The sequence below is a fragment of the Macaca thibetana genome, chromosome 1 (genome assembly GCF_024542745.1).
Source record: "Macaca thibetana thibetana isolate TM-01 chromosome 1, ASM2454274v1, whole genome shotgun sequence".
In the NCBI taxonomy this organism is placed as follows: Eukaryota; Metazoa; Chordata; class Mammalia; order Primates; family Cercopithecidae; genus Macaca; species Macaca thibetana.
The window spans coordinates 155341318-155368763 of NC_065578.1; the positions used below are offsets into that span (position 1 = coordinate 155341318).

The 27446-nt window shown below is 38.5% G+C and overlaps 1 protein-coding gene across 8 annotated transcripts in view; it reads right to left on the reverse strand.

Moving 5' to 3' along the window:
* Nucleotides 1-27446, reverse strand: part of CD46 (CD46 molecule) — a 39574-nt gene that overhangs the window by 9656 nt on the left and 2472 nt on the right. For 5 of the 8 annotated variants that reach the window (XM_050781729.1, XM_050781772.1, XM_050781755.1 and 2 more), the window contains exons 2-11: nucleotides 24223-24411; nucleotides 23718-23820; nucleotides 21328-21413; nucleotides 19642-19839; nucleotides 13833-14015; nucleotides 13228-13272; nucleotides 10500-10541; nucleotides 4241-4279; nucleotides 2456-2491; nucleotides 1879-1942 (exon numbers count right to left, since the gene is read on the reverse strand). In XM_050781729.1, coding sequence (XP_050637686.1) covers nucleotides 1879-1942; nucleotides 2456-2491; nucleotides 4241-4279; nucleotides 10500-10541; nucleotides 13228-13272; nucleotides 13833-14015; nucleotides 19642-19839; nucleotides 21328-21413; nucleotides 23718-23820; nucleotides 24223-24411 — 985 coding nt within the window. The remainder of the gene's footprint in view (nucleotides 1-1878; nucleotides 1943-2455; nucleotides 2492-4240; nucleotides 4280-10499; nucleotides 10542-13227; nucleotides 13273-13832; nucleotides 14016-19641; nucleotides 19840-21327; nucleotides 21414-23717; nucleotides 23821-24222; nucleotides 24412-27446) is intronic. The other 3 variants (XM_050781748.1, XM_050781765.1, XM_050781788.1) reach the window with 3 other exon arrangements.

Sequence of the window (27446 nt, forward strand, 5' to 3'; positions counted from 1 at the left end):
TCTCAGCTCACTGCAAGCTCCGCCTCCCGGGTTCACGCCATTCTCCTGCCTCAGCCTCCCGAGTAGCTGGGACTACAGGTGCCTGCCACCTCGCCCGGCTAAGTTTTTGTATTTTTAGTAGAGACGGGGTTTCACTGTGTTACCCAGGATGGTCTCGATCTCCTGACCTCGTGATCCGCCCGTCTCGGCCTCCCAAAGTGCTGGGATTACAGGCTTGAGCCACCGCGCCCGGCCCGAGGTGGGCAGATTACCTGAAGTCAAGAGTTCAAGACCAGCCTGGCCAACATGGTGAAACCCCAGCTCTAGTTCAGGTACAACAAATTAGCCGGTGGTGGTGGCGCACAACAGTAATCCCAGCTACTCGGGAGGCTGAGGCACAGAATCCCTTGAACCCGGGAGGCCAAGGTTGCAGTGAGCCGAGATCACGCCATTGCACTCCAGCCTGGGTGACAGAGTAAGACTCCGTCAAAAAAACAAAACTAAACTAAACTAAACAAACCCATTAACTGCGAGCTAGAGAGAGTTTGATCAATACTTGTTAAGGAACCTTTAAAAATTCTGATGCAGTGATATTTTAAACAAAGAAGGAAAATGAGTAGACTGTGACTTTGTTTTGTTTTCTTTAGAGCTTGTTTCTACACAAACCTTATGGATTTGTAAAAATATTCCATTGATAATATTTTGTACTCACATTGCTGTAGGTATGTAACCTTTAAAATATACAACTGATAGATAAATCAAATATGCATATTGTGTTCCATAAATACAAGATTTAAGATTCAAGTGAAGGGATTATGGGTATTTAAAAAGATAACCAAGTAATATAAAAAAAGTTTGAGTTCCTTATGAGTAAAGAATGTACTTTTATGACTTAGCCCAAACCTGATGATCAGTATAAAAGGAATATATATTATAAAACCATGAGTACCAAAAATCTTAAAATTATTAGGCTTGATTTCAAAGCTATTTCTAAAACTATGGGGGAAAACATTTTTTTAAAATCAATAAAAATGAATGTATATTATCTTTCAGAAATGTCAAAGCACCTAATCTTAGTCTATGTTCCAGGATTCATTCTAAGTCTTTTGTTAAATTGTAAGCTCTTTAACTAAAATTTGAGTTTGATGTTTAAAAACCCTATTTTCTTTAGAAGATATGTACTTGTACATTTTTCTTCTATTCTAAGCCCACTCACTTTTTACATTTTTACATATTAAAAGACACACAGTTAATTGAGGTACCTTATAAATTTAACCCCTCTCAGCAACTTTAACTTTAACCCCATCAGTTTTGCTGCAATCTGGTAAATTCAAAGAACATAAGAGGGAAATCGGACAGTGTTGTTTTGAATCTCCCAGTTTAACATGTATAAATAACAACTTTAAATGAAAAGACACCAAATTGGGTATTTAAATGAGATGCCTACATAGCTTCTTGCAACTAGCTAAGCTACATAGACAAGTGGAAACTTTCATTATAAAAATTCCAGTGAATACAACTGTCAAAGTCTCCACAGTGAAATACTTTAAATTTAATTTTGGACACTAGTGCAATTTTGGAAATAGGGAATAGGGTAGAGAAGGCCTCATAGTGAGTGGTCCATGATTTGCTAAATAACTTAAACCTCAAATCCCAGAGAAATTTTTCTTAAAGTCATAATAGCTGTAGGAACTCTGCACAGATGTTTTTATGTTGTAGTGATGTTAGAAGTAGCTAAAATATTTTTAGCAAAGAAATGCAATTGGTAGGACACACTAATGCAGGCATTTAAAAAAAAAAAAAAGATAGCATGCAATACAGATTACAAACTTAAGCTGCACAAAAGCATGTTAAGCATAAGAAGGACCAAGAAGTTAGAAGAAACATGCTTTAATTTACCCTTTCTTCTTCCTCCCTTGAAGAAATCTGTACAGGGCAACACAAATTACTGCAACTGCAACAACTACAAGAAATCAGGAAACAAATGACATATAATTCTGAAAACTAATCAAGATTCAAAATCTAGCAGAAGAAATAAATGTTGGTTACATTTCAGTGGTCAAATGTTATTTTATTTAAGCACCTACACATTTATATTCCATCCAGACTCTTTGCTATCTAAATCCAACTCCCCATACTCACTTACACAGTCCATAGTAAGTCAGAGAAAAGTCCTTGCTTAATTTAGAAAACTATCAAAAGCACATCTGGGAAGCCAACTAGTATTACTGATCATCTTGAGAAAATATGTATTACTTAGGCTTTGTTACTAAGTGGATATACAGAATATAACAGAATATAAAATCACTAACACAAGGGAGGTAGTAAGTACATCAAATAAAAGGTCAGGTTTTCCTAAATTGGTTTAACCAATTTACAAGCTCAAAAAACTATAGAACCTGGAAAACTATTTTTAAAACGCATGTCTTCACAATAATTTTTTGACTTAAGTGGTGTCAAAATTTGTGATACTTACCTATGACAATAACAATCAGAGCAATGACCCAATCATCTGAGAAAGAAAACAGTTCAAAGATGTTGAACACATGGATCTCCAGATAGCATTTATTTCGATCAGACCATCTAAACACTTGATATGGTTTGGCTGTGTCCCCACCCAAATCTCATCTTGAATCGCAATTCCCATAATCCCCACGTGTTGTGGGAGGGTCCCCATGAGAGGTAATTGAATCAAGGAGGCAGTTTCCCCCTTGCTATTCTCGTGATAGTAAGTTCTCACTAGATCTGATGGTTTTATAAGTGGCTTCCTCCTTCACTTGGTTCTCATACTTCTCCTTCCTGCCATCATGTGAAGAAGAATGTGTTTGCTTCCCCTTCCTCCATGATTATAAGCTTCCTGGGGCCTTCTCAGCCCTGCAGAACTGTGAGTCAGTTAAATCTCTTTCCTTCACAAATTACCCAATCTTAGACAGTTCCTTACAACAGCATTGAGAATGGACTAATACAAGACTACAGAGGGAAAAAAAATTTTTATATAGTTTTAGCATGACTGCTAGGGCATCCAGGTCATTTTGACCATAGAACCCTTCTCACCAGTTTCCAGATTAAGGGTTCCACTTGTGAAACTCTTAATGGGAACCTCATTTATCATTGTTTTTCTCTATAGCTACCACATCAGGTTATTTAGTGGTAAAGTTACTAGAATTCATTACATTAGAGGAAAATGATTTTTGAAAAGTATTATCCCATGAGAGTTGGTTTAGTTCAATAGTCATTCTGTCATTTCTTATTATTTTGATAGACATTTAATTTGTATTTTTTCCTCCAAAAGTGGATTTGTAGAGTGAGGCATAAATAAATTTCTATTATTCTATCACCCAGATGGTATTTACAGAGTCTTCACAAATAATACTTCATCTTATCAATCCCCTTCCCACCCTCTCTACTTCCGTACTCTGCCCTGCCCCAAAATTAAGACATAGTCCTAAATACCAATAGGATTCCCATAATAAATGAAACACCAGGGCACATGGATAAAAAATATACAGAGAAACCTGAGCATACATTTTTGACTATCTAGAGAACACAAAATCCTATAAAATCTTAATTTTTAGAAATGTTTGTCTGTAGTACCTTTGCTTCTAAACTGCCATTACTTTTATTAAACTGCTATAAGTCAAAGCATAAAGTGCTGTGTTCAACTCTGCTCTTCTCATCTCATAAACAGTTATCAAGCATTTAATGGTTTAAGATGGCAATAGATTTACTGGCACAATGACACATGGACGACAGATTTTGAAGGTAAGGCAAATGTTAAAAAACAAGCCTAAGGTGCATTACATAAAATGATTAACCATTATTACTAAACTAGGCTAAGAAATGAAAGCTAATAGATTTTTGTTTTTACTGATTAAGAAATCTTTGTTTCATTGTCCTATATCACAGCTGTACTTTAGCATTTTTTTTAACATGCATTGTGTAAACTGCGTGAGCCTACATCAAGTGTGTTAAATCAGCTTGTTACAGAAAAAATAAACCCAACTTAGATTACTTTAAGGTTCATGTAATATAAGATATGAATAGAAAGAAAATTTATCTACAGATTACCACCACAAAATAACAATATAATGTGGAAAGAAAATTGTGTTTTATATATTTTGACCTACATACAAACACAGCATTTAAGAAAGTTATCTTACCCTACCAAGGATCCTATGTTTGGGCACCTAATAAAAACTGTAATTACTTACACATTTCTACACATACTACCACTTATATTTGTCATGATAGCTATACCAACCCAAATTGTTAAGTATTCCTTCATCAGGTTTGGGATATCCTAGAAAAAAGAAGAAATATAGATTGAATTTTAAAAAAGAAAGAAAGAATTAAATAAATCTTAAAATCCTTTAAATTCATAGCGTGATTTTTTTTCACCTTTGTAGAAAATCCCTTAAACATAATTTTCCTTATAAACTATATTAATGTTTCTCAAAGTGGTATCATAAAAATTTATAAACTTATATTTAATGTCATAATCTTCCTTCTTCCTGCCCACTCACATTTCCTCTGACAATATTCTGTGGTTCAACATGCAAATTTATCTTTATTATATTCTCAAAATTAGTCTATAAATCCAGTGTGATTCTAATTAAAATAAAAAGATATAGGGATTAGCCAGGCATGGTGGCTCACGCCTGTAATCCCAGCACTTTGGGAGGCTGAGGCGGGCGGATCACGAGGTCAGGAGTTCGAGACCATCCTGGCCAACCTGGGGACACCCTGTCTCTACTAAAAAAAAAAAAAATACAAAAATTAGCTGGGTGTGGTAGCGCGCGCCTGTAATCCCAGCTACTCAGGAGGCTGAGGCAGGAGAATCTCTTGAACCCAGGAGGCGGAGGTTGCAGTGAGCCGAGATAGAGCCACTGCACTCCAGCCTGCCAATAGAGTGAGATTCTGTCTCAAAAAAAAAAAAAAAAAAAAAAAAAAGAGGGATTAATAAAAATAAATGCTTTAGAGTTGACCTGAAATGGAAGGAAACTTCCTCAACATAATAAAGGCCATATATTAAAAACCCACAGTTAACATCATACTCAATGTTAAATGAATGAAGGCTTTTTCCCTAAGATCAGGAAGAAGACAGGGTGTCCATGTTTGCCACTTCTATCTGACATAGGACTGAAAGTTCTAACCAGAGCAATTAGGTAAGGAAAAGGAATTCAAATTAGAAAGGAAGAAATAAAATTCGCTCTGTTTGCAGATGACATAATCTTTTATTTAGAAAACCCTAAGGATCCCACATATACATACACATGCAAAAATCTCTTAGAACTAATAAATGAATTCAATCAAGTGGCAGGTTACAAAATCAACATACAAAACTCAGTTGTATTTCTATACACTAACAATGAATAATCTGAAAAGGAATTAAAAAAACAGTATCATTTGTAATAGTATCAAAAAGAATAAAATACTTAGGAACAAACTAAGGAGGTGAAAGACTTGTACACTGAAAATTATAAAACTGCTAAAAAAAATTAAAGATATAAATAAATGGAAAGACACTTGTGTTTATGGATTGGAAAAATTTAGTATTTTTAAACTGTTATTACTATACAAAGCAATCTTCAGATTCAGTGCAACCCCTATGAAAATCCTGATGATGGCATTTTTTGTTCGTTTGTTTCTGAAATAGAAAAATCCATTCTAAAATACATATGAAATCTCAAGGGACCACAAACAGCCAAAACAATCCTGGAAACAAAGAGCTAGGTTGAGAAGGCTCACACTTTCTGATTCCAAAACTATAATAATCAGAACAATGGTAATGCCAAAAAGGCAAACATACAGACCAATGGAATAGAACAGAGACCTTGGAAATAAACCCCTGCATATATGGTCAAATGATTTTCAACAAGACTGACAAAGAACAGTCAAATGGGGAAAGGGCAGTCTCTTCTACAAATGGTGCTGGTAAAACTGGATATCCACATGCAAAAAAAGTGAAGCTGGACCCTTATCATATACAAACATAAACTCAAAATAGATCAGAGACCTAAACATAAAGAGGTAAAACTATAAAATGCTTCTTGACATTGGATCTGGCTATGATTTCTTGGATGTAACTCCAAAAGCCCAGGCAAGATGAAAAAAAAACATTGTTTTTCATCAATTAAAAGCAAATTTTGTGCATCAAATGACACTATCAACAGAGTGAAAAGGCAACCTACAGAATGGGAGGAAATATTTGTAAATCATATATTTGGTAAGGGAGTAATATCCAAAACATATAAATAACTCCTAAAACTCAGTAACAAATATCAACTCAACTTGAAAATGGGCAAAAGACTTAAAAAGATATTTCTCTAAAGAAGATATACAAATGACCAATAAGCACATGAAAAGATTCTCAACATATTTCTAATTATTAGGGAAATGCATATCTAGTATGCATATCTACCTCATGTCTATTAGGATGGTCTATGGTTTGAATGTCCCCTTCAAAACTCATGATGAGGGAGGCCGAGACGGGCGGATCACGAGGTCAGGAGATCGAGACCATCCTGGCTAACACGGTGAAACCCTGTCTCTACTAAAAAATACAAAAAAAAACTAGCCGGGCGAGGTGGCGGGCGCCTATAGTCCCAGCTACTCGGGAGGCTGAGGCAGGAGAATGGTGTGAACCCGGGAGGCGGAGCTTGCAGTGAGCTGAGATCCGGCCACTGCACTCCAGCCTGGGCGACAGAGCGAGACTCCGTCTCAAAAAAAATAAATAAATAAAAAAATTAAAAAAACAAAACTCATGATGAAATTTAATTGTCAATGTAATGTTATTGGGGTGGCACCTTTAAGAGGTGTTTAGGTTATTATGGCTCTGTCCTCATGAATGGACTAATGTCATTATTGCAGGGGTATGTTTGTTATTTTAGGGCATGGCTTTGTCCCTCTTACCCTCTCCTTCACCGTCTCTTTTCCCTTCCACCATGTGATGCCTTCCATCATATTATGACAAAGCAAGAGGGCCCTCACAGATGCCCATGCCTTGATATTAGACTTCTCAGCCTCCAGAACTGTAAGAAATAAATTTCTGTTCATTATAAGTTACTCAGTCTGTGGTATTCTGTTATCACAGTACAAAACAGACTAAGACACTTGGCTATTACTAAAAAAACAATTTAATAAGTGTTGGTGGAGATGTGGAAAAATTGGAACCTTTGTTAAAGGTTCCCACTGCTGGTGGGAATGTAAAATGGTGCAGCCACTGTGGAAGACAGTATGCCAGTTCCTCAAAATATTAAAAATAGAATTCCCTTATGATCTAGCAATTCTACTCCCAGGTATATACCTAAAAGAAGTGAATACAGGAACTCAAACAGATATGTGTACACCAATGCTTATAATAGCATTACTCAAAAGAGCCGAAAGGTAAAAACAAACCAACCAAAGTGTCTAGCAACAGATGAATGAATGAAATATAGTATATACATATAATGGACTATTATTCAGCCATAAAAAGGAATGCAGTTCTGATTCATGTCACAAGATAGATCTAGGTGAACCGGCCGGGCGCGGTGGCTCAAGCCTGTAATCCCAGCACTTTGGGAGGCCGAGACGGGCGGATCACGAGGTCAGGAGATCGAGACCATCCTGGCTAACACGATGAAACCCCGTCTCTACTAAAAGATACAAAAAACTAGCCGGGCGAGGTGGTGGGCGTCTGTGGTCCCAGCTACTCGGGAGGCTGAGGCAGGAGAATGGCGGGAACCCGGGAGGCGGAGCTTGCAGTGAGCTGAGATCTGGCCACTGCACTCCAGCCTGGGCGACAGAGCGAGACTCCGTCTCAAAGAAAAAAAAATAATAATAATAAAAAAAGAGGAGCAGGTACCATTCCTTCTGAAACTATTTCAATCAATAGAAAAAGAGGGAATCCTCCCTAACTCATTTTAGGAGGCTAGCATCATCCTGATACCAAAGCCTGGTAGAGACACAACAAAAAAAGAGAATTTTAGGCCAATATCCCTGATGAACATCAATGCAAAAATCCTCAACAAAATACTGGCAAACCGAATCAAGCAGCACATCAAAAAGCTTATCCACCACGATCAAGTTGGCTTCATCCCTGGGATGCAAGGCTGGTTCAACATACTCAAATCAATAAACGTAATCCACCACATAAACAGAACCAACAGAACCAACAACAAAAACGACATGACTATCTCAAAAGATGCAGAAAGCCTTCGACAAAATTCAACAGCCCTTCATGCTTAAAAACTCTCACTAAACTAGGTATTGATGGAACATAACTCAAAATAGTAAGACTTATTTATGACAAACCCACAGCCAATATCATACCAAATGGGCAAAAACTGGAAGCATTCCTTTTGAAAACCGGCGCAAGACAAGGATTCCCTCTCTTACCACTCCTATTCAACACAGTGTTGGAAGTTCTGGCTAGGGCGATCAGGCAAGAGAAAGAAATAAAGGGTATTCAGTTAGGAAAAGAGGAAGTCAAATTATCTATGTTTGCAGATGACATGATTATAAAATAGGAAAAGAGGAACTCAAATTGTCTATGTTTGCAGATGACATGATTGTATATTTAGAAAACCCCATCATCTCAGCCCAAAATCTCCACAAGCTGATAAGCAATTTCAGCAAAGTCTCAGGATACAAAATCAATGTGCAAACATCACAAGCATTCCTATACACCAATAATAGACAAAGAGAGAGCCAAATAATGAGTGAACTCCCATTTGCAATTACTACAAAGAGAATAAATACCTAGGAATCCAACTTACAAGGGATGTGAAGGACCTCTTCCAGGAGAACTACAAAACACTGCTCAATGAAATAGAAGAGGACACAAACAAATGGAAGAATATTCCATGCTCATGGATAGGAAGAATCAATATTGGGAAAATGGCCATACTGCCCAAGGTAATTTATAGATTCAATGCCATCCACATCAAGCTACTACTGACTTTCGTCACAGAATTGGAAAAAAACTACTTTAAATTTCATATGGAACCAAAAAAGAGCCCATATAGCCAAGACAATCCTAAGCAAAAAGAACAAAGCTGGAGGCATCACGCTACCTGACTTCAAACTATACTACAAGGCTACAGTAACCAAAACAGCATGGTACTGGTACCAAAACAAAGATGTAGACCAATGGAACAGAACAGAGCCCTCAGAAACAATACCACACATCTACAACCATCTGATCTTTGACAAACCTGACAAAAACAAGCAATGGGGAAAGGATTCCCTATTTAATAAATTGTGCTGGGGAAACTGGCTAGCCATATGTAGAAAGCTGAAACTGGATCCCTTCCTTACACCTTATACAAAAATTAATTTAAGATGGATTAAAGACTTAAATGTAAGACCTAACACCGTAAAAACCCTAGAAGAAAACCTAAGCAATACCATTCAGGACACAGGAATGGGCAAAGACTTCATGACTAAAACACCAAAAGCAATGGCAACAAAAGCCAAAATTGACAAATAGGATCTAATTAAACTAAAGAGTTTCTACACAGCCAAAGAAGCTATCATCAGAATGAACAGGCAACCTACAGAGTAGGAAAAAATCTTTGCTATCTGCCCATCTGACAAAGGGCTAACATCCAGAATCTACAAAGAACTTAAACAAATTTACAAGAAAAAAACAACTCCATCAAAATGTGGGCAAAAGGATATGAACAGACACTTCTCAAAAGAAGACATTTATACAGCCAACAGACACATGAAGAAATGCTCATCATCACTGGTCATCAGAGAAATGCAAATCAAAACCACAATGAGATACCATTCATGCCAGTTAGAATGGAGATTATTAAAAAGTCAGGAAACCACAGATGCTGGAGAGGATGTGGAGAAATAGAAACACTTTTACACTCTTGGTGGGAGTGTAAATTAGTTCAACCACTGTGAAAGACAGTATGGTGATTCCTCAAGGATCTACAACTAGAAATACCATTTGACCCAGCAATCCCATTACTGGGTATATACCCAAAGGATTATAAATCATGCTACTATAAAGACACATGCACATGTATGTTTACTGCAGCACTACTCACAATAGCAAAGACTTGGAACTAGCCCAAATGCCCATCAATGATAGACTAGATAAAGAAAATGTGGCACATACACACCACGGAATACTATGCAGCCATGAAAAAGGATGCATTCATGTCCTTTGCAGGGACATGGATGAAGATGGAAACCATCATTCTAATCAAACTATCGCAAGGACAGAAAACCAAACACTTCATGTTCTCATTCATAGGTGGGAGTTGAACAACGAGAATACATGGACACAGGGTGGGGAACATCACACACTGGGGCTTGTTGGCGATGGGGGGCTAGGGGAGGGATAGCATTAGGAGAAATACCTAATATAAATGATGCATTGATGGGTGCAGCAAACCAACATGGCACATGTATACCTATGTATCAAACCTGCATGTTGTACACATGTACCCTAGAACTTAAAGTATAATAAAAATAAATAAATAAATTCTTAATAATATCAGTAGGATAAAGGGTTAACCAACCTGGATAATTTGAGACTGGAGGCTTGTAAGTAGGCCTAGGACCTAGAAAAATAAGTTTGATTTTATAAATTCACCAGGGCCTTATCAATATAAAATTATGACTTTAATTTTGATATTGATTTTTTATCAAAATGAAAACTACACATACTTTACAACCTTTGCAATTCCACATCTTAGAATTTAACCTACATATATATTTACACAAGTATATAAGGATGTATGTACAAGAATGCTCACTACATTTTGTATTTTATAATGGAAATCCTAGAAGATAACCAATAGTAAATCATTAAAGTAATGTGAGGCTGGGCGTGGTGGCTCATGCCTGTAATCCCAGCACTGTGGGAGGCCGAGGCAGGTGAATCACTTTAGGTCAGGAGTTCGAGACTAGCCAGGCCATAATGGAGAAACCCCATCTCTACTAAAAATACAAAAAATTAGCCGGTGTAGTGGTGGGTGCCTATAATCCCAGCTGCTTGGGAGTCTGAGGCGGCAGGAGAACTGCTTGGACTCGGGAGGCGGAGGCTGCAGTGAGCTGAGACCGCGCCACTGCACACCATCCTGGGTGACAGAGCGAGACTCTCTCAAAAAAAAAAAAAGGAATGTGCTTGGGGTAAACATATTTTTCTTTCTAAAAAACTGTAAGTAGTATGATACTACATAATTTACATCTTTCTCTTTTCCACTTAGGACTTCCTTGACATTTCTTCATGTTAACACATTTAGATCTACCTTAACATCATTATGTTGTTATTTAGTCTTCCTCTAACTGATGATAAAAAATGACTGACAATCCCGTAAGGAATTTTGATTTGTGATGTCTCAAAAAATATCCTTGCATTTTCTCTTTTTAATAAACATTTTATCACAAGCAGTTCTCTCTTCTGCTCTCTGCTCTCCCAACACTAAGCTAGACCAGTGTTTTATAAATACTTTATGAAATGCTTATCGTCAATTCTTTCAAAAGACTGTATCAACAAACTTAGTGCGTATGCCCACTAGGAGCACGTTAGTAAGCATGGATGCCTCACTGAGTATAAATTGTACATGCAATCTTGTTTTGCTTATATATCAGTCCACTAAAAAACCCATCTCTTCCTGACCCTCAAACCCTACAGCACTCAACTCAGGAGGCTACCAGTTACCAAGCTCTTATAGGAATTATAAGGTTTTTTGTTTTTGTTTGTGTGTGTGTGTGTGTGTTTGTTTTTTTTTTTTTTTTTTTTTTTTTTTTGAGACGGAGTCCTACTCTATCACCCAGGCTGGAGTGCAGTGGCATCATCTTGGCTCACTGCAACCTCTGCCCCTCGGGTTCAAGCGATTCTCCTGCCTCAGCCTCCCGAGTAGCTGGGATTACAAGTGCCTGCCACCATGCCCAGTTAATTTTTGTATTTTTAGTAGAGATGGGGTTTCACCAACTTAGCCAGGCTGGTCTTGAACTTCTGACCTCGTGATCCACCCACCTCAGCCTCCCAAAGTGCTGGTATTACAGGCGTGAGCTACCCCGCCCAGCGTATAAGAAGGTATTTTAATTACTATGTTAACATGCATAATTCCTTTCGATCCTTTAAAATATTAGGGAGATAGGAAATATATAATCAAATTAGAAGCCACTGATTGAGATTTCAGTTCAACACTCATATTATACTAAAGGGAAACTGAAGACCACAGAAATGATGTTAACTAAGCACACTCTGCCCAGACTAAAGCTCTACCCACAATTACTACTGTCTCTTGCTTCTGCTGCAAGCAAAGCGAAACCAGAGATTAAATCAGGATAATTCCTCCCGTCATATCAAAATAATCTCTCCAGTCATAAACACAGTGGTTGACCAGGAGTTCCTGCAAAAGTCTTCTTTTTCATTTCAATAAATAAGGACTTTTTCCTGCCTTTCAGTTGCTATAAAATTTAGTGCTATTGCCACATAAAACTGCCCACTAGAGAGAGAGAAAAAAAAAGCAACATTATGAGGTGTAGAAGAGGGGCAGGTAGGGAAGAGGCAGAAATATAGATCTTGTTCTGAGGACAGCAGAAATTTCCCTGTTTAAATGTGTTACATGAGAAGACTCAAACTTGCTGCATTCCAGAAAATGAAAGAGTCATGCAATAGGAACAAACTCAGTAAAGGTGTCAACAGATCACTTCTGAAAAGAATAAAATAGCAAGCTTGATGACATAAAACATACATATTAACGAACGTATTAACACACATACATATTAACTAACATACATGAACTTTCCCCTTCCCTAACATTAATTTAAGTGTAGGATAAGTCATATTAGTTAGCTCTAAGACCTTTCTATATACCAGGCACTGTGCTAAGTGCTTTAAATGCATCCCACTTATACCTTACTAATACGCAGTAAGGAAGGTACTAAATCAATTTTTTTATATATATATACACACACACACACACAATATACTATATATATATTTTATATATATATACACACACACACACACACACACACACACACACTCAAAATTTATACAACTTTCCCAAGGTCATATTCCTGTTTATATCTGCAGATTATGGCAAATATCTGCAGATTATGGCAAATAATTTTAGAATCACTATGCATAACAACTAAAATGGCTATAGAAATGTCCTCCCTCCTTTCATTACTAAAAATAAGTGGACACCACCAGAAATTTGAAGGATTTTTTTAAAAATCACCAGGAATTTAAAGGATTTTCGAAAAAATATAAGCAGGATATTACTAAACCTGAGGCACTGGACGTTGGAGATTTTGTAGTGGGAGAAGTCGACACTGGAAAACAAAATAATAATGTAGACTGGACCAAACACTTGGGAGTTATTGCTGGCATTTTCTCCAGGAATTTACAAGATTTTTGAGACATATAAGGAAGAAGCCACTAAACCTGAATCACTCAAAGTTGGAGATTTTGTACTAGAAGGAGGCAGCACTAGAAAACAAAATAATGTTAGAAGATCAACCACTTGAGAGTTATTGCTCTCATTTTTTATATGAATGATGCCACTGTTGACTTACTTAGATAAAAATGCCTGTTTCAATTCACTCCAAAAAGTTGTTGTAATTCACTTTTTATACATAAAAATATTAAAAGCATATACACATGCAATGTACATAACATGCTAAGAACCCTGGAAAAGCACACAAAATCACAACAGCAGGATTTGATGTGAATTTCATGTCATATAGATGGCAAAGAAATGAATACAAGACAGAGTTAAATACTAGTTTCTTTTCAGTTATTCTGTATGACTGTCAGTTAATATCAAAGAAGTAAAGTCTAAAACGAACAGCAACAACAACAAACCAAGACGGAAAAAAGATCACCTTTGTACCTTTAAGACATTTTGGAACTGGGGGATCCCAAGTACTGTTACTCTCACAGACAATTTTGTCGCTGCCGTTGAGGTAATAACCCTTATCGCATTCAAACATAACTGTCGCTTTGTAGTAAAATTTTTTTCCAAATCCTGATATCTGTTTTCCATTTTCGACTACTGGAAATCGACATTTGACCACTGGAAAATTAGAGAAACCTCAGAATTAATGGATATTTGCTTTAACAGAAAAAGTAGTACAAAGTAGTAATTTCCAGTGGGAACAGAGACAAGGAATGGAATGCAAGATGTTAAAAACATTTTTTAAAAGACTTTAAATATTAACTGATGTATTTCCTTGATATATAATTCTAGGGTGTTTTATTTTTATTTCAGCACTAACAGACATAACCATATTGTAACCACGTTTTCTTAAGAAAACCTGGCTGGCTGCCATTCTTTCTTGTCCCTGCCCTCCTGAATGTAATATGGTTTTTTGTTGTTTTCCCCACTCACTGGTTGCTTTTTAAACTTTTGTTTTGTAGTTTTTACCAAACTACTGCAGGGGGGCGGTGGTGGTGGCAAATTTTAGTAATTTATTCATCCTGCTGAAGGTTCACTGAATCTCCTGGATCTGAGGTTGTTTGGGATCTAATTTGGATAATTTTTGGCCAATATTTTTTCAAATAATATTTTACACCATTCTCTCTCCGGTCTTTCTGAAAACTCCAATTACATGTATGTTTCACTGCTTGATACTCTCCCACAGGTCTGTAAGCCTCTCTCTTTCTTTTTTCAACATTTCTTCTTAAATAAGGTTCAATTTCTATTGACCTGTCTTCAGGTTCACTGATCTTTTGTTGTGTCCAACTGTACCTAAGGATATTTTTAAAGGTTAGTTTATTGGATATAATTTACATACAGTAAAATTCACCCTTTCAAGTGTACAGCTGTTATGAGTTTTGACAAATGCAAATAATCATGTAACTACCACCACAGTAAAGACACAGGAAAGTTCCATTACTCTCCAGAATTTCCTCATGCTCTTTTGTGAGTTACCCTTCTTCCCCCTCACTCCTACTTCCACAACCAGCCAACCATTGATCTACTTTTATCCCTATAGTGGGACTTTTTCAGAATGTCCCATAAATGGAATCACAGCCTTCTTAGTATGGCTTCACTTAGCATGATGCTTTCAAGATTCATTTGTGTTGTGGTTGCATGAATCAGGAGTTTATTCCTTTTAATTGCTGAGTATGAGTCCATCTTTTAGAGGTAGCACAGGTGGTTCATTCATTCACCAACTCAAGAACGTGTGGCAATTTGCAGTTTGGGGTGATTATGAATAAGGCTGCTGTGAACATCCTCATATAAGTTTCTGTGTGAAAATGTTTTCAGTTTATTTGGGTTGCTGTGTTGTATGGTAAGAGTATGTTTAACTTTATAAGAAATTGCCAAAAAGGTCCCAAAGTGGTCATTTCACTTTGATTCTCACCATCAGCATATTCGAGTTCCATCTGCTCCATATCCTTGTCAGTACCTGGTATTGTCAGTTTGGGATGTGTGTGTTTAAATTTCAGCCATTCCAATAGGTATTTAGTGGCATCTCACTGTGAGTAGAGACAGTTTTTATTCCTTCTTTTCCAATATGTCTGCCTAATTGCTTTCTCTTGCCTTATTGTACTGGGTGGGATCTCCAGTACAATGCTGAATGGAGTGGTAAGAGTGGACATCTTCACTGCTTTCCTTCCAGAATTAGGTCTTTATTAATTAGACAGAAATGTAATTAAGGTTTTTTTAACCACTAAGTACAATGTTATTTTTACCACTACGTATAATTTTTTTGAACCATTAAGTGTAGTGTTAGCTGTGAGATTTTTGTAGATGTCTGTTATCAGGGTAGGACAGATAGTATCCTTCTGTTCCCAGTTTGCTGAGAAGTTTTATCATGAAAAAATAAGATGATGAATTCTGTCAAACACTTTGTTTTTCTGCATCTAATAAGATAATCACATGATTTTCTTTCTCCTTAATAGTCTCCTTATGTGGTAGATTACATTGATTAATTTTTGCATTTGAACTAATCTTGCATTCATAGGGTAAATCCTGCTTGGTCATGATTTACTTTTCTTTTTACGTATCACAGGACTTGGTTTGCTAATATTCTGTTGAAGACTTTTGGTCCTGTGTTCATCAAGGATATTATTTGTAATTTTCTTATAATGTTTTTGTTTTCTGGCTTTGGTATCATGACAATGCTATCATCATAAAATGGGCTGAGAAGTGTTCCCTTCTCTTGCACTTTCTTGATACGCTTGTGTAGAATTGCTATTATTCATTCCTTAGATGGTTGGTAGAATTCCCCAGCGAAGCCATCTGGGCCTGCAGTAGGTTATTAACTACAAATTTTATTTCTTTATAGGAGTATTCAGGTTATCCATATCTTCAAGTGAGTTTTGACATTTTGTATCTTTCAAGGAATCTGTCCATTTCAGTTGTCAAATTTGTAGGCATAAAGTTGTTTATAGTATTCCCTTATCATCCTTTAAATGTCTGCAGGATATTTAGTGATACTCTCTTTCTCATTCTTTTGTCTGTTGGATAATTTTGTTATTCAAGTGAAGTTTACATCACCGATATTAAAGAATAGTCATATGCACAAAAGAATATAAAGCTTTTTGGCTAAGGGCTGGAGAAGTTAGAAAAAGCATGAGAAACACATGTGGGGTAGACATGAGGAAGGAAAGTGAAAGGTGTAGGAACCCCCACCTCACTTCCTGAGGCAGGACTCTCAAGACTCTCAAGATCAAGCGGCCATTAATTACATGGATTCAGATTTCTTTCATTCCAGACTTAAATTTAACCTTAGGTTTTTGCTCCAGCACAAATTTAACAGAGCAACATAGGCATTTCCAATCTAGCAGCACACGCTGTTTCCAAGCGCGTGTGACTGGCGCACCGCAGCTCCATGCACATCCCAGGAGCGCAGTCCATGCCCAGAGCAGGTGCCTGTGCTGCTGAACCTGACAAGAAGCCTCCCAGAACACCACCTGTCACAAGGTGCCACCTGAAGGGATCTGAGGTCTCGGCACAAGTATACATATGTAACAAACCTGCACGTTATGCACATGTACCCTAGAACTTAAAGTATAATAATAATAAAAAATAAATAAAAATAAAAATAAAAAAAGATCAACTGGTGCCTGTGATTTCCAAAGACTTAACCTTAGCCTTCAATGACATTTACATATAAATTGACAAATAAAACCCTCCATAATTTACACTTCAGTCTAGGAAGACATGGCACAGATCTTCCAATGACAAAAAAAAATGTAGCAGCTGTGTGTGTGTTCCCCATTTTGACCAAGCTCTCACCGTAACACAGAACATAAAGGAGAAGGGTTGCACACAAATTTAAAGTATTTAAAAAAAAATCATACATTAACGCTGTTGACTCATTAACAATACAGGGAAACTCACTGCAAAATAAAATCCCTTATTTAAACCAAAAGGAATGAAATGTACCAACTACAACTGTGTAGGCTCTAATGTAGCAGCACAGAATGTTTCCAGAAAAAACATACATTGAAAAAAATAAAAAATATTCAGAGATAAAACATAAAAAGATTAAAAAATATATATCTTAAGAGAATTTATTGCTCAAAACATACAAAACTTAATTCTAAGAAATTCACCTACCTAAATTAAACAAGATTGCTGCAGTTGCAGCTTGCCATCCTCCAGGAGACATGAAAAGGGATGAGGGGCGTAGGGTTGTGGGGATGTCAAGACTGCCCCAAGGTCAAAAAGCCTTTGAGGAGAGCCCTAGCTCCCACTGAGACCAGCCTCCGGCCTACCCTCTGCAGAGGGGAAGACAGGGGACGGGTCTGGGGCTGCAGACCCTGCTGGAATTAGCAGAGGAGCCAACAAGGCTGGGGGGATACAGGCCGGCCAGACTCCCTTAGCTGGATCCCGTACTCCACGTCTGGCCAGCACTCTGGGGTGCCTGGCTCAGGTCTCCATCAGGATCTCCACCACATATTCCTACTTGTCCAGGTCAGAATGCAATTGCAGCTGGAGGTGGGAGGCGGGGCGGCTGCAGGGCCAAACCTTTTAATGCTTTGCAGGGCCACCTCCCACGGCGTGGATCAGCACCGTGTGTCCAGGTTGTCGTAGGAATTGACCACGTCTGAGGCCAGCTCTTCCATGCAAACTGGGGTTTTTGGTCTTCAGTATTTCAAATATCTAGATACTTCTGAAAGTCTCCTCTATTTCCCCAGGGCTGTCCACCTCCCAGATACTGCTTGTCAGGACTCCTGGCGCCAGTGCTGAGGTGACAGACGAAAGGTCTGAAAACTGGCCCCTTCATACAGCAGTGTCCAAAGCAGGGGGCATGGCACACCCCCTCTGGCTCCCGCGTAGCAGGCACAGGCCACCGGCACAGGATCTCTGCAGAAACCAGGCAGTGGAGCAGCACCCACCCCACACTCTCGGGTGCCACTGTTCACCACATCCCATCCTGGGCCATCTCCTCTTGGATCTGCCAGGCGTGTTGGCATTGAGGACCCTGTGGCAGTGGTTGGGCTCCACCAGCAAGTGGTAAAGCTGGAGCTTCTAAAAGGACAAGTCCGGGAGTGATTGCCCCTGCCGGCCTTGAGGGCAGGGTCTTCAAGCTGGCGGGGGTGCCGTGCCTGGCTGCCACTTCTTTCATTCTCAGTATTGGTTAATTTGCGTCTTTTTTGTCAGTCTGGCTATAGGTTTACACACTTTATTGATCTCCAAGTAGCAACTGTTGGTTTCATTGAGTTCCTCTTTTTTTTCCTCTTCTCAATTTCATTGATTTTGGCTCTATGTTTATCATTTCCTTACATCTGCTAGTTTGGGATTTAACTTGCTCTTTTTTAGTTTCTTAAGGTGGAAAATTAGATCATTGATTTGAGACTTTTCTTTTTTTCTAACACAAGTATGTTATGCTATACATTCCCCTGTAAGCAATGCTTTAGCTGCATCCTACATATTTGGGTATGTTGAGATGTTGTGTTTTTATTAAATTCAAAACACTTTGTAATTTCCCTGCTGACTACTTATTTTATGCATGGGTTATTTAGAAGTGTCCTGTATACTTTCCAGTTCTTTGGAGACTGGCTTTGTTATTGATTTCTACTTTCATTCTATTGTGATCGGATAATATATTTTGAATGATTTCAATTTTTTGAAGTTTGTTAAAAATTTGTCTTATTGTCTAGAATATGGTCTACTTTGGAGAATGTTTCAGGTGTACTTTGGGAGTATATACTTTTAAACCACTGTAATTATTCAGCGATTTCTTTCTTTAAATGGGCAAGTCCCCTACAGGGTCTTCATACTTTTGGTCACTCCAGAGTGCCTTAAACATTTGGTCTTTTAAATTTCTTTTTTTTAATCAGAGTTTATCATTTTTATTTGTGAGATGATTAGTCTGTTACAGTTTACCACTACCATAGCCAGAACTCTTAGATTTCTTATAATACAAAATGAAACTTTCTTTAAGCTAGTGTGTGTTGATTTATTTTTTTGGTTATTTCAAACAAAAACTTCTAACTCATGCAGATACACAGTAGTTCACACTGTATAAAATGAAATGCCAAGAACATGTAGGGGTGAGAAATAGGGAACTCTATCTAGAACTCTTTTTTGACTTGAATTGACCTGTATTAAAATAAATTAGAAGCCAATTATACAGGAGGAGGAAGCACATACACCTGCTTTGTTTATTTGTAGATAAAACTATTTACAAAATGTTTCCAGAGTACTTACAAATGAAGAAGGAAATAAATTGAAAGGTTACCTTTACACTCTGGAGCAGCATGACTCCATGTTGAATTGTTACCACAATAAATCATGCTCTCTCCAATAAGTGAAAATGGATCTGGTCCAGGTGCAGGATCACAACTGTAAGTTACTGCATCAAGATACTCAAACACTTCTACTTCACTAAAGGTGTGTTTTCCATTTTTTATTTTTGGAGGTGGTGTACACAAAATCTCTTAAAAATGAAGAAAATGAGGAAAGGAAATGTAAAAGATTAAGACAGCCTTAGTAAAATTTCTATGTCTTCAATAAATTCGTCAACATAGGGTTTCTACCAGCTGGTTGTGAATTCAATATGGATTTAAAAGAAGGTTTCTATGAGCAAATATATTATCCCAAATTCAAACCATTAATGTAGTAACTAACTTTCAGAACAAATCTCATTTTCTCAAAGTGTAAATGCCCATGGACATGGTTTGGATCGGTGTCCTCACCAAATCTCACGTGGAATTGGAGTCCACAGTGTTGGAGATGGGGCCTGGTGGGAGTCGTTTGAATCATGGGGGTAGATTTCTCATGAGTTGTTTAGCACCATCCCCTTGGTGCTGTTCTCATGATACTGAGTTCTTGGGAGATCTGGTTATTTAAAAGTGTGCAATGCCTCCCGTCCTCCCCACCTTGCTCCTGCTCCTGCCACGTGAGACACCTTGTTCCCCCTTTGTCTTTCCCAATGATCATTAAGTTTCCCGACATCTACCCAAACCCCCAGCAGATGCCAACATCATGCTTCCTGTAGAGCTTGTAGAAACATGAGCAAATTAAACTTCTTTTCTTTATACATTACAAAGTCTCAGGTATTTCTTTACAGCAATACAAAAACGGCCTAATATGCCTATATTTATTTGCAAGGCCATGCTAAGTTCTGTTCTAGTCATTACAAGAAATGCTGACAATTAATGAGAAAATATGCTTAACTCAGTGCTGGTGGAGAAATCCTTTGCAATTTATAAATATATTCATTATCTAAATTGGTGGTTCACAATGCCACCAAAATATTATCGTCTTTTTTCACTCTGATCCTAATAAGAATACACTGATTTTTTTCCAAAGGCTTAGCATGACTTTGCATGATGTTGAAGAGATGTGCAAAAAAATGTGAGCAATGCCACTATTCTCACTAATTTTATTTTTATTTGGAAAATTTTTATTTTTCATAAAAAATGTTACATATGTTAATTTGTATTGCATCTATTCTTACAAATTAATCAGGCCAGGTGGGGTGGCTCACATTTGTAATCCCAGCACTTTGGGAGGCCCACGGAGGCAGACTGCTTGAGCACGGGAGTTCAAGACCAGCCTGGGCAACACGGCAAAACCCCGTCTCTTCAAAAATTACAAAAAGCCAGGCATAGTGGCACATGTCTGAAGTCTCAGCTACTGGAAAGGCTGAGGCTGCAGTGAGCTGAGATTGTGCCACTGCACCCCAGCCTGGGAAATAGCCTGAGACTCTGTCTTAGGAAAAACAAAAACAAAACCAAAACGAATCAATAATTATTTAAAAACCTCTCTGTTTGAATTACAATATGATAAATTCCAATAGATATAACCCACATAAAATAAAGTTCTTTGGGATCTTTGTTAATCTTGAAGTGTAAAGGGTTCCCTGAGGCAAAAATCTTTGAGGACTACTGGTCTAAATTTAAAAAAAAAAGAATTTACTTACTTTCACATAATGGGGGCTTACCGCTCCAAATTGCTACTGTGTCTTTAAGTTCACAATATAGAATATCTTTACCAATTAAGTAATAACTAAATGAGAAAGGAAAGGGTTACTGTTTTACATAGCAATTAATAAGACACACATAATAATGAAGGAACTTTTTATATGGTTTCTTTTCTATACTGCAGTAGTTTGAGGAGGTGGTTTCTTAAACAACATACTATATAATGAAAGTGCTAAATAAATCTGCAATTTAATCAAATAGTTTCTCCATTTGAATACATATTGGCCAAGAGCAAAGATGTCTAAATAACTCTGCTGTACCTTTCTGCCCAACCTCTTTGCTGCCTCCTGCAATCACATCACACATTCATTTCTGTGCCTTTTCTCACACCACTTTGCACAGTAAGGACAAGGACTGTGTAGAGAGAACAGGCCCTAGAGCTGGAATGCCTAGATTCAAGTCCCTGCTTCTCAACTTACCTAGTTGCCTGAGCTTGGGTAAATCACTTAAAGTTCCTTCACTCAGTTTCCTAATTGATTAAAAGGGGATAACAGTACATGGGGTTGTTTAGGAGATTAGATAAGTTAGCATTTGGCACATAATTAGTGCACGTAAGTTTTAGCTCCTATTAATATTATTTAGAACAGAGTGTATTTCTAGGAATAGCTCATTGAATATAGGAATACTTTCATTAAGTATACCCCTATACTCAATGAAATCTTCCCTGATTTAAATTCATAGGAATCTCTCCTCCTTCTGGACTCTGAATCATCATGAATAATTCTACTTATTTGGTATTCCTCATTTAGGATTTTGCTTTTATAGCTCTCAGTATATATTGTCTCTCAATAAGGTTAAACTTCTTTTAGGAAGGTCAGTGTCTTTTTTTTTTTTTTTTTTTTTGAGACGGAGTCTCGCTCTGTTGCCCAGGCTGGAGTGCAGTGGCGCGATCTCGGCTCACTGCAAGCTCCGCCTCCCGGGTTCACGCCATTCTCCTGCCTCAGCCTCCCGAGTAGCTGGGACTACAGGCGCCCACAACCGCGCCCGGCTTATTTTTTGTATTTTTAGTAGAGACGGGGTTTCACCGTGGTCTCGATCTCCTGACCTTGTGATCCGCCCGCCTCGGCCTCCCAAAGTGCTGGGATTACAGGCGTGAGCCACTGTGCCCGACGTCAGTGTCTTAAAGTTTTGGTATCCCTCAGTGTGCCGAGCAAGCAGTATGTGTCAACTGAATATTCCAATATTTCTACTTGACCAAATTTTAAAAACTGTCAGTTGCCTTACATAGTCACAGCTGATTTTTCCTCCAAGACTCACTTACTTTTTCTATATTATGGTGTATTGCTGCTGTTGTTTGAATCTGGTTTGTCTCTACCAAAACTCATATTGAAATTTAATTGCCAGTGTAACAGCACTGAGAGGTGGTGAGGCCTTTAAGAAATGATTAGGTCATTAAGCAGGATAATGCCTTTCTAGAGGGTGTTCATTAATTCTTGAGGGAATGTGCTCTCATTCTTGTAGGCTTCGATTAGTTACCACAAGAGCACATTGTTATAAAGCGAGAGCCCCTCCCTTGTGCTTTGTCTTTTTTGCAGGTGCTACATTTCCCTTTCACTTTCCAGCATGTTATGATGCAGCATGAAAGCCCTTGCCAGACACTACTGCCATCCCCTTGAACTTCCCAGCCTCCGGAAACATAGGCCAAATAAATTTCTTTTCTTTATAAATGCCTAGCCTTAAGTGTTCTGTTTTAGCAAGAGAAAATGGACAGAAAATTACATTTACTCTCTAAATGCACATTTATCTCAAATGTCTAGTATCTCCAATATATAAGACTTCAAAATCTCTACAGAACAAAGGCTATTACTGAGCGCTCAGTACCGGTTTTTGAGATGCTTCACATTGTAGCAGTCTCAAAAATAAGGTTTTTCAACTGAGAGATTTTGATGAACATGATGGTAAAGGCTAACCAGGTCAGTTTTGGTCTGGTCTGGTAACACTTAACAGAGTCATCTGGATACAAGCGTATCTGTAGTTGGCAATTCTATTTCTCATTTTTGTGAGCCCTACTTAAACTCTAACAGTTGGCGGATTTAAATAGGGGACACTCAGTTGTGAAGGATAAATTCTCATGATTACTACATTCTTAATGCTTACAACAGACTTATTGTCAGAAATAACAAGGAGTTTTGCTTTCCTTCAGTATCAATTACTTTCTACTTACTTTAATATCTTGCCTATCTCCATAAAACATCCAAGAGTTGTTTGGCTAGAAGTATAACTTGCCACATAGAAAGCAAAATTAAGTTTACAGGAAAGCTTAAGAAGAGAAGCAAAACAAAAATAAAATTACTAACATTTCCCTTATTTCCTCTAAGGAGCAACTTACCCCTCGTTACAAATAAAGTGTAACTCAGCACCAAACTCGTAAGACCCATTTGCAAGGATTGCTTCACCATTTAAAGGATCCCGTATATGTGGACACATTTCTCCTAAAAGAAAATAATTTTGACGGTTTTCAATCCAGTTATAAAACAGATCTGAATCAGAATCAAAATTCTGCAGTGCTCTTTTGAATGCATGGGAATATTATTTTCTTTATTTACTTATTATAAGGGCAAATTTCAGTTTCATGTTCACCTAGGCAATCTACTGCCAGGAAAAAGATTTCTTGGAGATTTTGATTTCTCAAAGCCTGCAATAATGCATTGCTATCTTAAACCTCATTCCACAAGAAGAAAATCATTATCACCATAGTGGAATATGTACCCCAAAATGTGTGCAAATCTCTAGAGCAAGCAGGAAAAAAAAAAAAGGAAGGAGGGAAGAAAGGAAGGAAGGAAGGAATCTCTAGAGCAAGCAGAAAAAAAAAAAAAGGGGGCTCGTTTACTTACTATAACAGCCCTCATCTGAGACAGGTAGCCATGTATGATTCCGATCACAAATAGTATGGGTGGCAAGAGGAGGTATATAGAAGTATCCTTTTTTACACTTATAATCTACTCGTTCCCCAACCCTATAGTAGGGTTTTGGTTTACCAATGAGCTCCATAGCTTCAAATGTTGGTGGCGCCTCACAGGCATCTAGGGATAAGAGAATAGGAACATGAAGATGAAGTACCGATAGCACTTTAACGAGCCATGACTGTGGTCTGGCAGCAAGTAGTACAGAAAAAACAGAAAGGCCCTTGGCAAGATTTTAAATGATTGTTCCATGCTTTTACCTGAGTGCTGGTAGTAGTGGAGGAAATGGGACTTGCATGTTTTAAGTAACAATCCTATTAGCTTTTGGTTTCTTTGGGAATAAGCATTCACCAATAAACTGAAGAGACAGCATTAATGTCTTTGGTCTTAAAAAATATACAGACGCATCTTTCCCCACATTTTTCTAAATGCATTTCAAAAGTAACTTCTCCTCTAAGAAGTCTTCTACAGTATAGAGCACTCTGCTCAGATTGTTCTTCCATAGTTTAAAACACTAACTTATAATAGCTTGTCGCTTCAGGCTATCTTCTCTTAAAAGGCATGTTCCTGGGGTTCAAGGAACATGTTCTTCTTTTTCTACTAGACTCCACCCACCTCGTGGGTGCTCAAGAAATGCTGACACTAGGCCGGGCGCGGTGGCTCAAGCCTGTAATCCCAGCACTTTGGGAGGCCGAGACGGGCGGATCACGAGGTCAGGAGATCGAGACCATCCTGGCTGACACGGTGAAATCCCGTCTCTACTAAAAAATACAAAAACTTAGCCGGGCGAGGTGGCGGGCGCCTGTAGTCCCAGCTACTCGGGAGGCTGAGGCAGGAGAATGGCGTAAAAAACCCGGGAGGCGGAGCTTGCAGTGAGCTGAGATCCGGCCACTACACTCCAGCCTGGGCGACAGAGCTAGACTCCGTCTCAAAAAAAAAAAAAAAAAAAAAAAAAAAAAGAAATGCTGACACTGACAAACTCTATCTGCCAATAAGTATTCAATAAATTGTCTGCTACTGTGCCTGGGGAGATCAAACAACCCTAGTTTGGATTCATGTTGTGCTAAGTCAAACAAAAGGCTCAAGCTGCCCTAAAAGGGCAGATAATAACGTGAAAGTCTGAGTTTATGATGATGAGTGTTTATTCCTGATAAGCCTGTTGCTTTTCAGAATTACTTGCCCTGTGATTTAATCCTCTTCCTTATTTCTTGCCTCTTTTGCCCTACTCTGCCACACTGAGTAGTTTGGCAGTCCAGTAGTGTCACATCCTGGTGCTGTTGCTCACCTTGCTCCCTCTGCTCTGAATACCCTTCCTCCCTGGCCAGTAGCTACAACTCCTGCTCAACTCTTATCTTCCTTAATCCACCCATCATCTCCTCCAGGAAGCATTTTCTGCCTCCCCCTGGGAAGCAGTGATCAGTCAACTTCCCCTGGAATCTCCTCCTGCATGGATCTCTCAGGTAATTATCACATGCTTTTGTGTTTAATAGTTAACATGGCCAACTCCATTCATCCATGCAGCCACAACACGCAGCACAATATGGCACTCATAGTAGCCATCCACAAAAAAATTGGTACTCAAAGTCCACTGCTGTCAAACACAAAACAATGTGAATAATATATTGTAACCAATTTCATATTGAAAACAATCATTCTACAGCACAGTGGAGAAAGAAGATTAGGCCATTTCTCGTGCTGCCTATCTCCCAGTCTTCTGGTATCCTGGCAGGTGACCGGATATGGACTGCTCTCTTTGCATGGTAGTATGCCGAGTAAGCAACTGAGAAGCTACTGTGTAAGCACTTACTGATCTTGGCTTCTTTCATCGGAAATAAGGAAAACACCTAAAATAGGCAGAAGAGACCACACACAACAGGAGATTGGGGATTTTGTCCAAAAAAGCAGTTCCTCTACTGGAGGAATGAATGAGACTGGCCTGAACTTTGATACATTGTTTCCTTCAGCTATCTGGAACCATTTGGCAATTACTTTTGAGAGGGCAGGTCTCCCATGCACAGCACTGTCTGCTTACAAAACCTTCTCCTTGTGAGACTGAGTTGCTCCAAAAATTGAATGTTTATTTTAATCCATGTATTCTCTCTGCCTAACATCGTGAGTTCTCATTTTCACTTTCTCTAGGTTTCATACCTGTCTTGATTTATGCTTATGAACCTCAAACTTAACCTTGTTTTTCCTTCTCTTCATTCTTAGTTTTATCTTCCATGTTGCACCCTATTCATTTTATTTTTGTATGTTCCTCTATTTCAAATCGCATTCATCATCTTCTTCAACTTCCTGTTTTGTTTTGTGTGTGTTTGTGTTTTGTTTTGTTTGGTTTGAGACATGGTCTCTCACTCTGTCACCAAAGCTGGAGTACAATCAGGGCTCACTACAGCCTTGACCGCGGGCGCTCCAGTGATCCTCCCCCCTCAGCGTCACAAGTAGCTGGGACCACAGGCGTGCAACATCACACCTGGCTAATTTTTTTTTTTAATTTTCTGTATAGGTGGGCAAATTTTTTGTATAGGTGGGCTCTCCTTATGTTGCTCAGGCCGCACTTCTAGCACTAAGCCTATTCTAAGCATTAATCGTAAAAGACAAAAAGAAAAAGTCCTCTCGTTTTCTTATCACCACTGCTCCCTACTCCCATCACCCTCCTTCAAAATGAACGTTTTAATGATCAGTGAGATGCAAGACTGAAGTACCGGAAGCTCTGCAAAGTTAACACAAACAGGGGAGACAGATCCTTTCTGGCCCTCAGCTGCCCCTGCCCTAGCTTTTTAGGTACCACAGAAAGACCATCCTGAGCAGAGCTCTTTAAACAACCTTCCTCTTGGAGGCAGGAGGAGCTTTTTCCTAGGCTCTAATCCCCAGCCGAATAGTATATTTAATTTTCTGGTATTTAACAGATATGGAGGCAAACAAATGGGGCTTTTGGAACCACAAGTATGACAACACAGGCAGGATCCCTGCATTCTAACAGGGAGAGACAAAGAACAGAAAAGGTCATTTTAAAAGGGTGATTACAAGTGAAGAGGGACTTGAACCGGGTTGTATGTTCAACCTGAGATGGGGGACGTTGTGGGGGCGGGGACGTTGTGGGGGCGGGGACGTTGTGGGGGCGGGGACGTTGTGGGGGCGGGGACGTTGTGGGG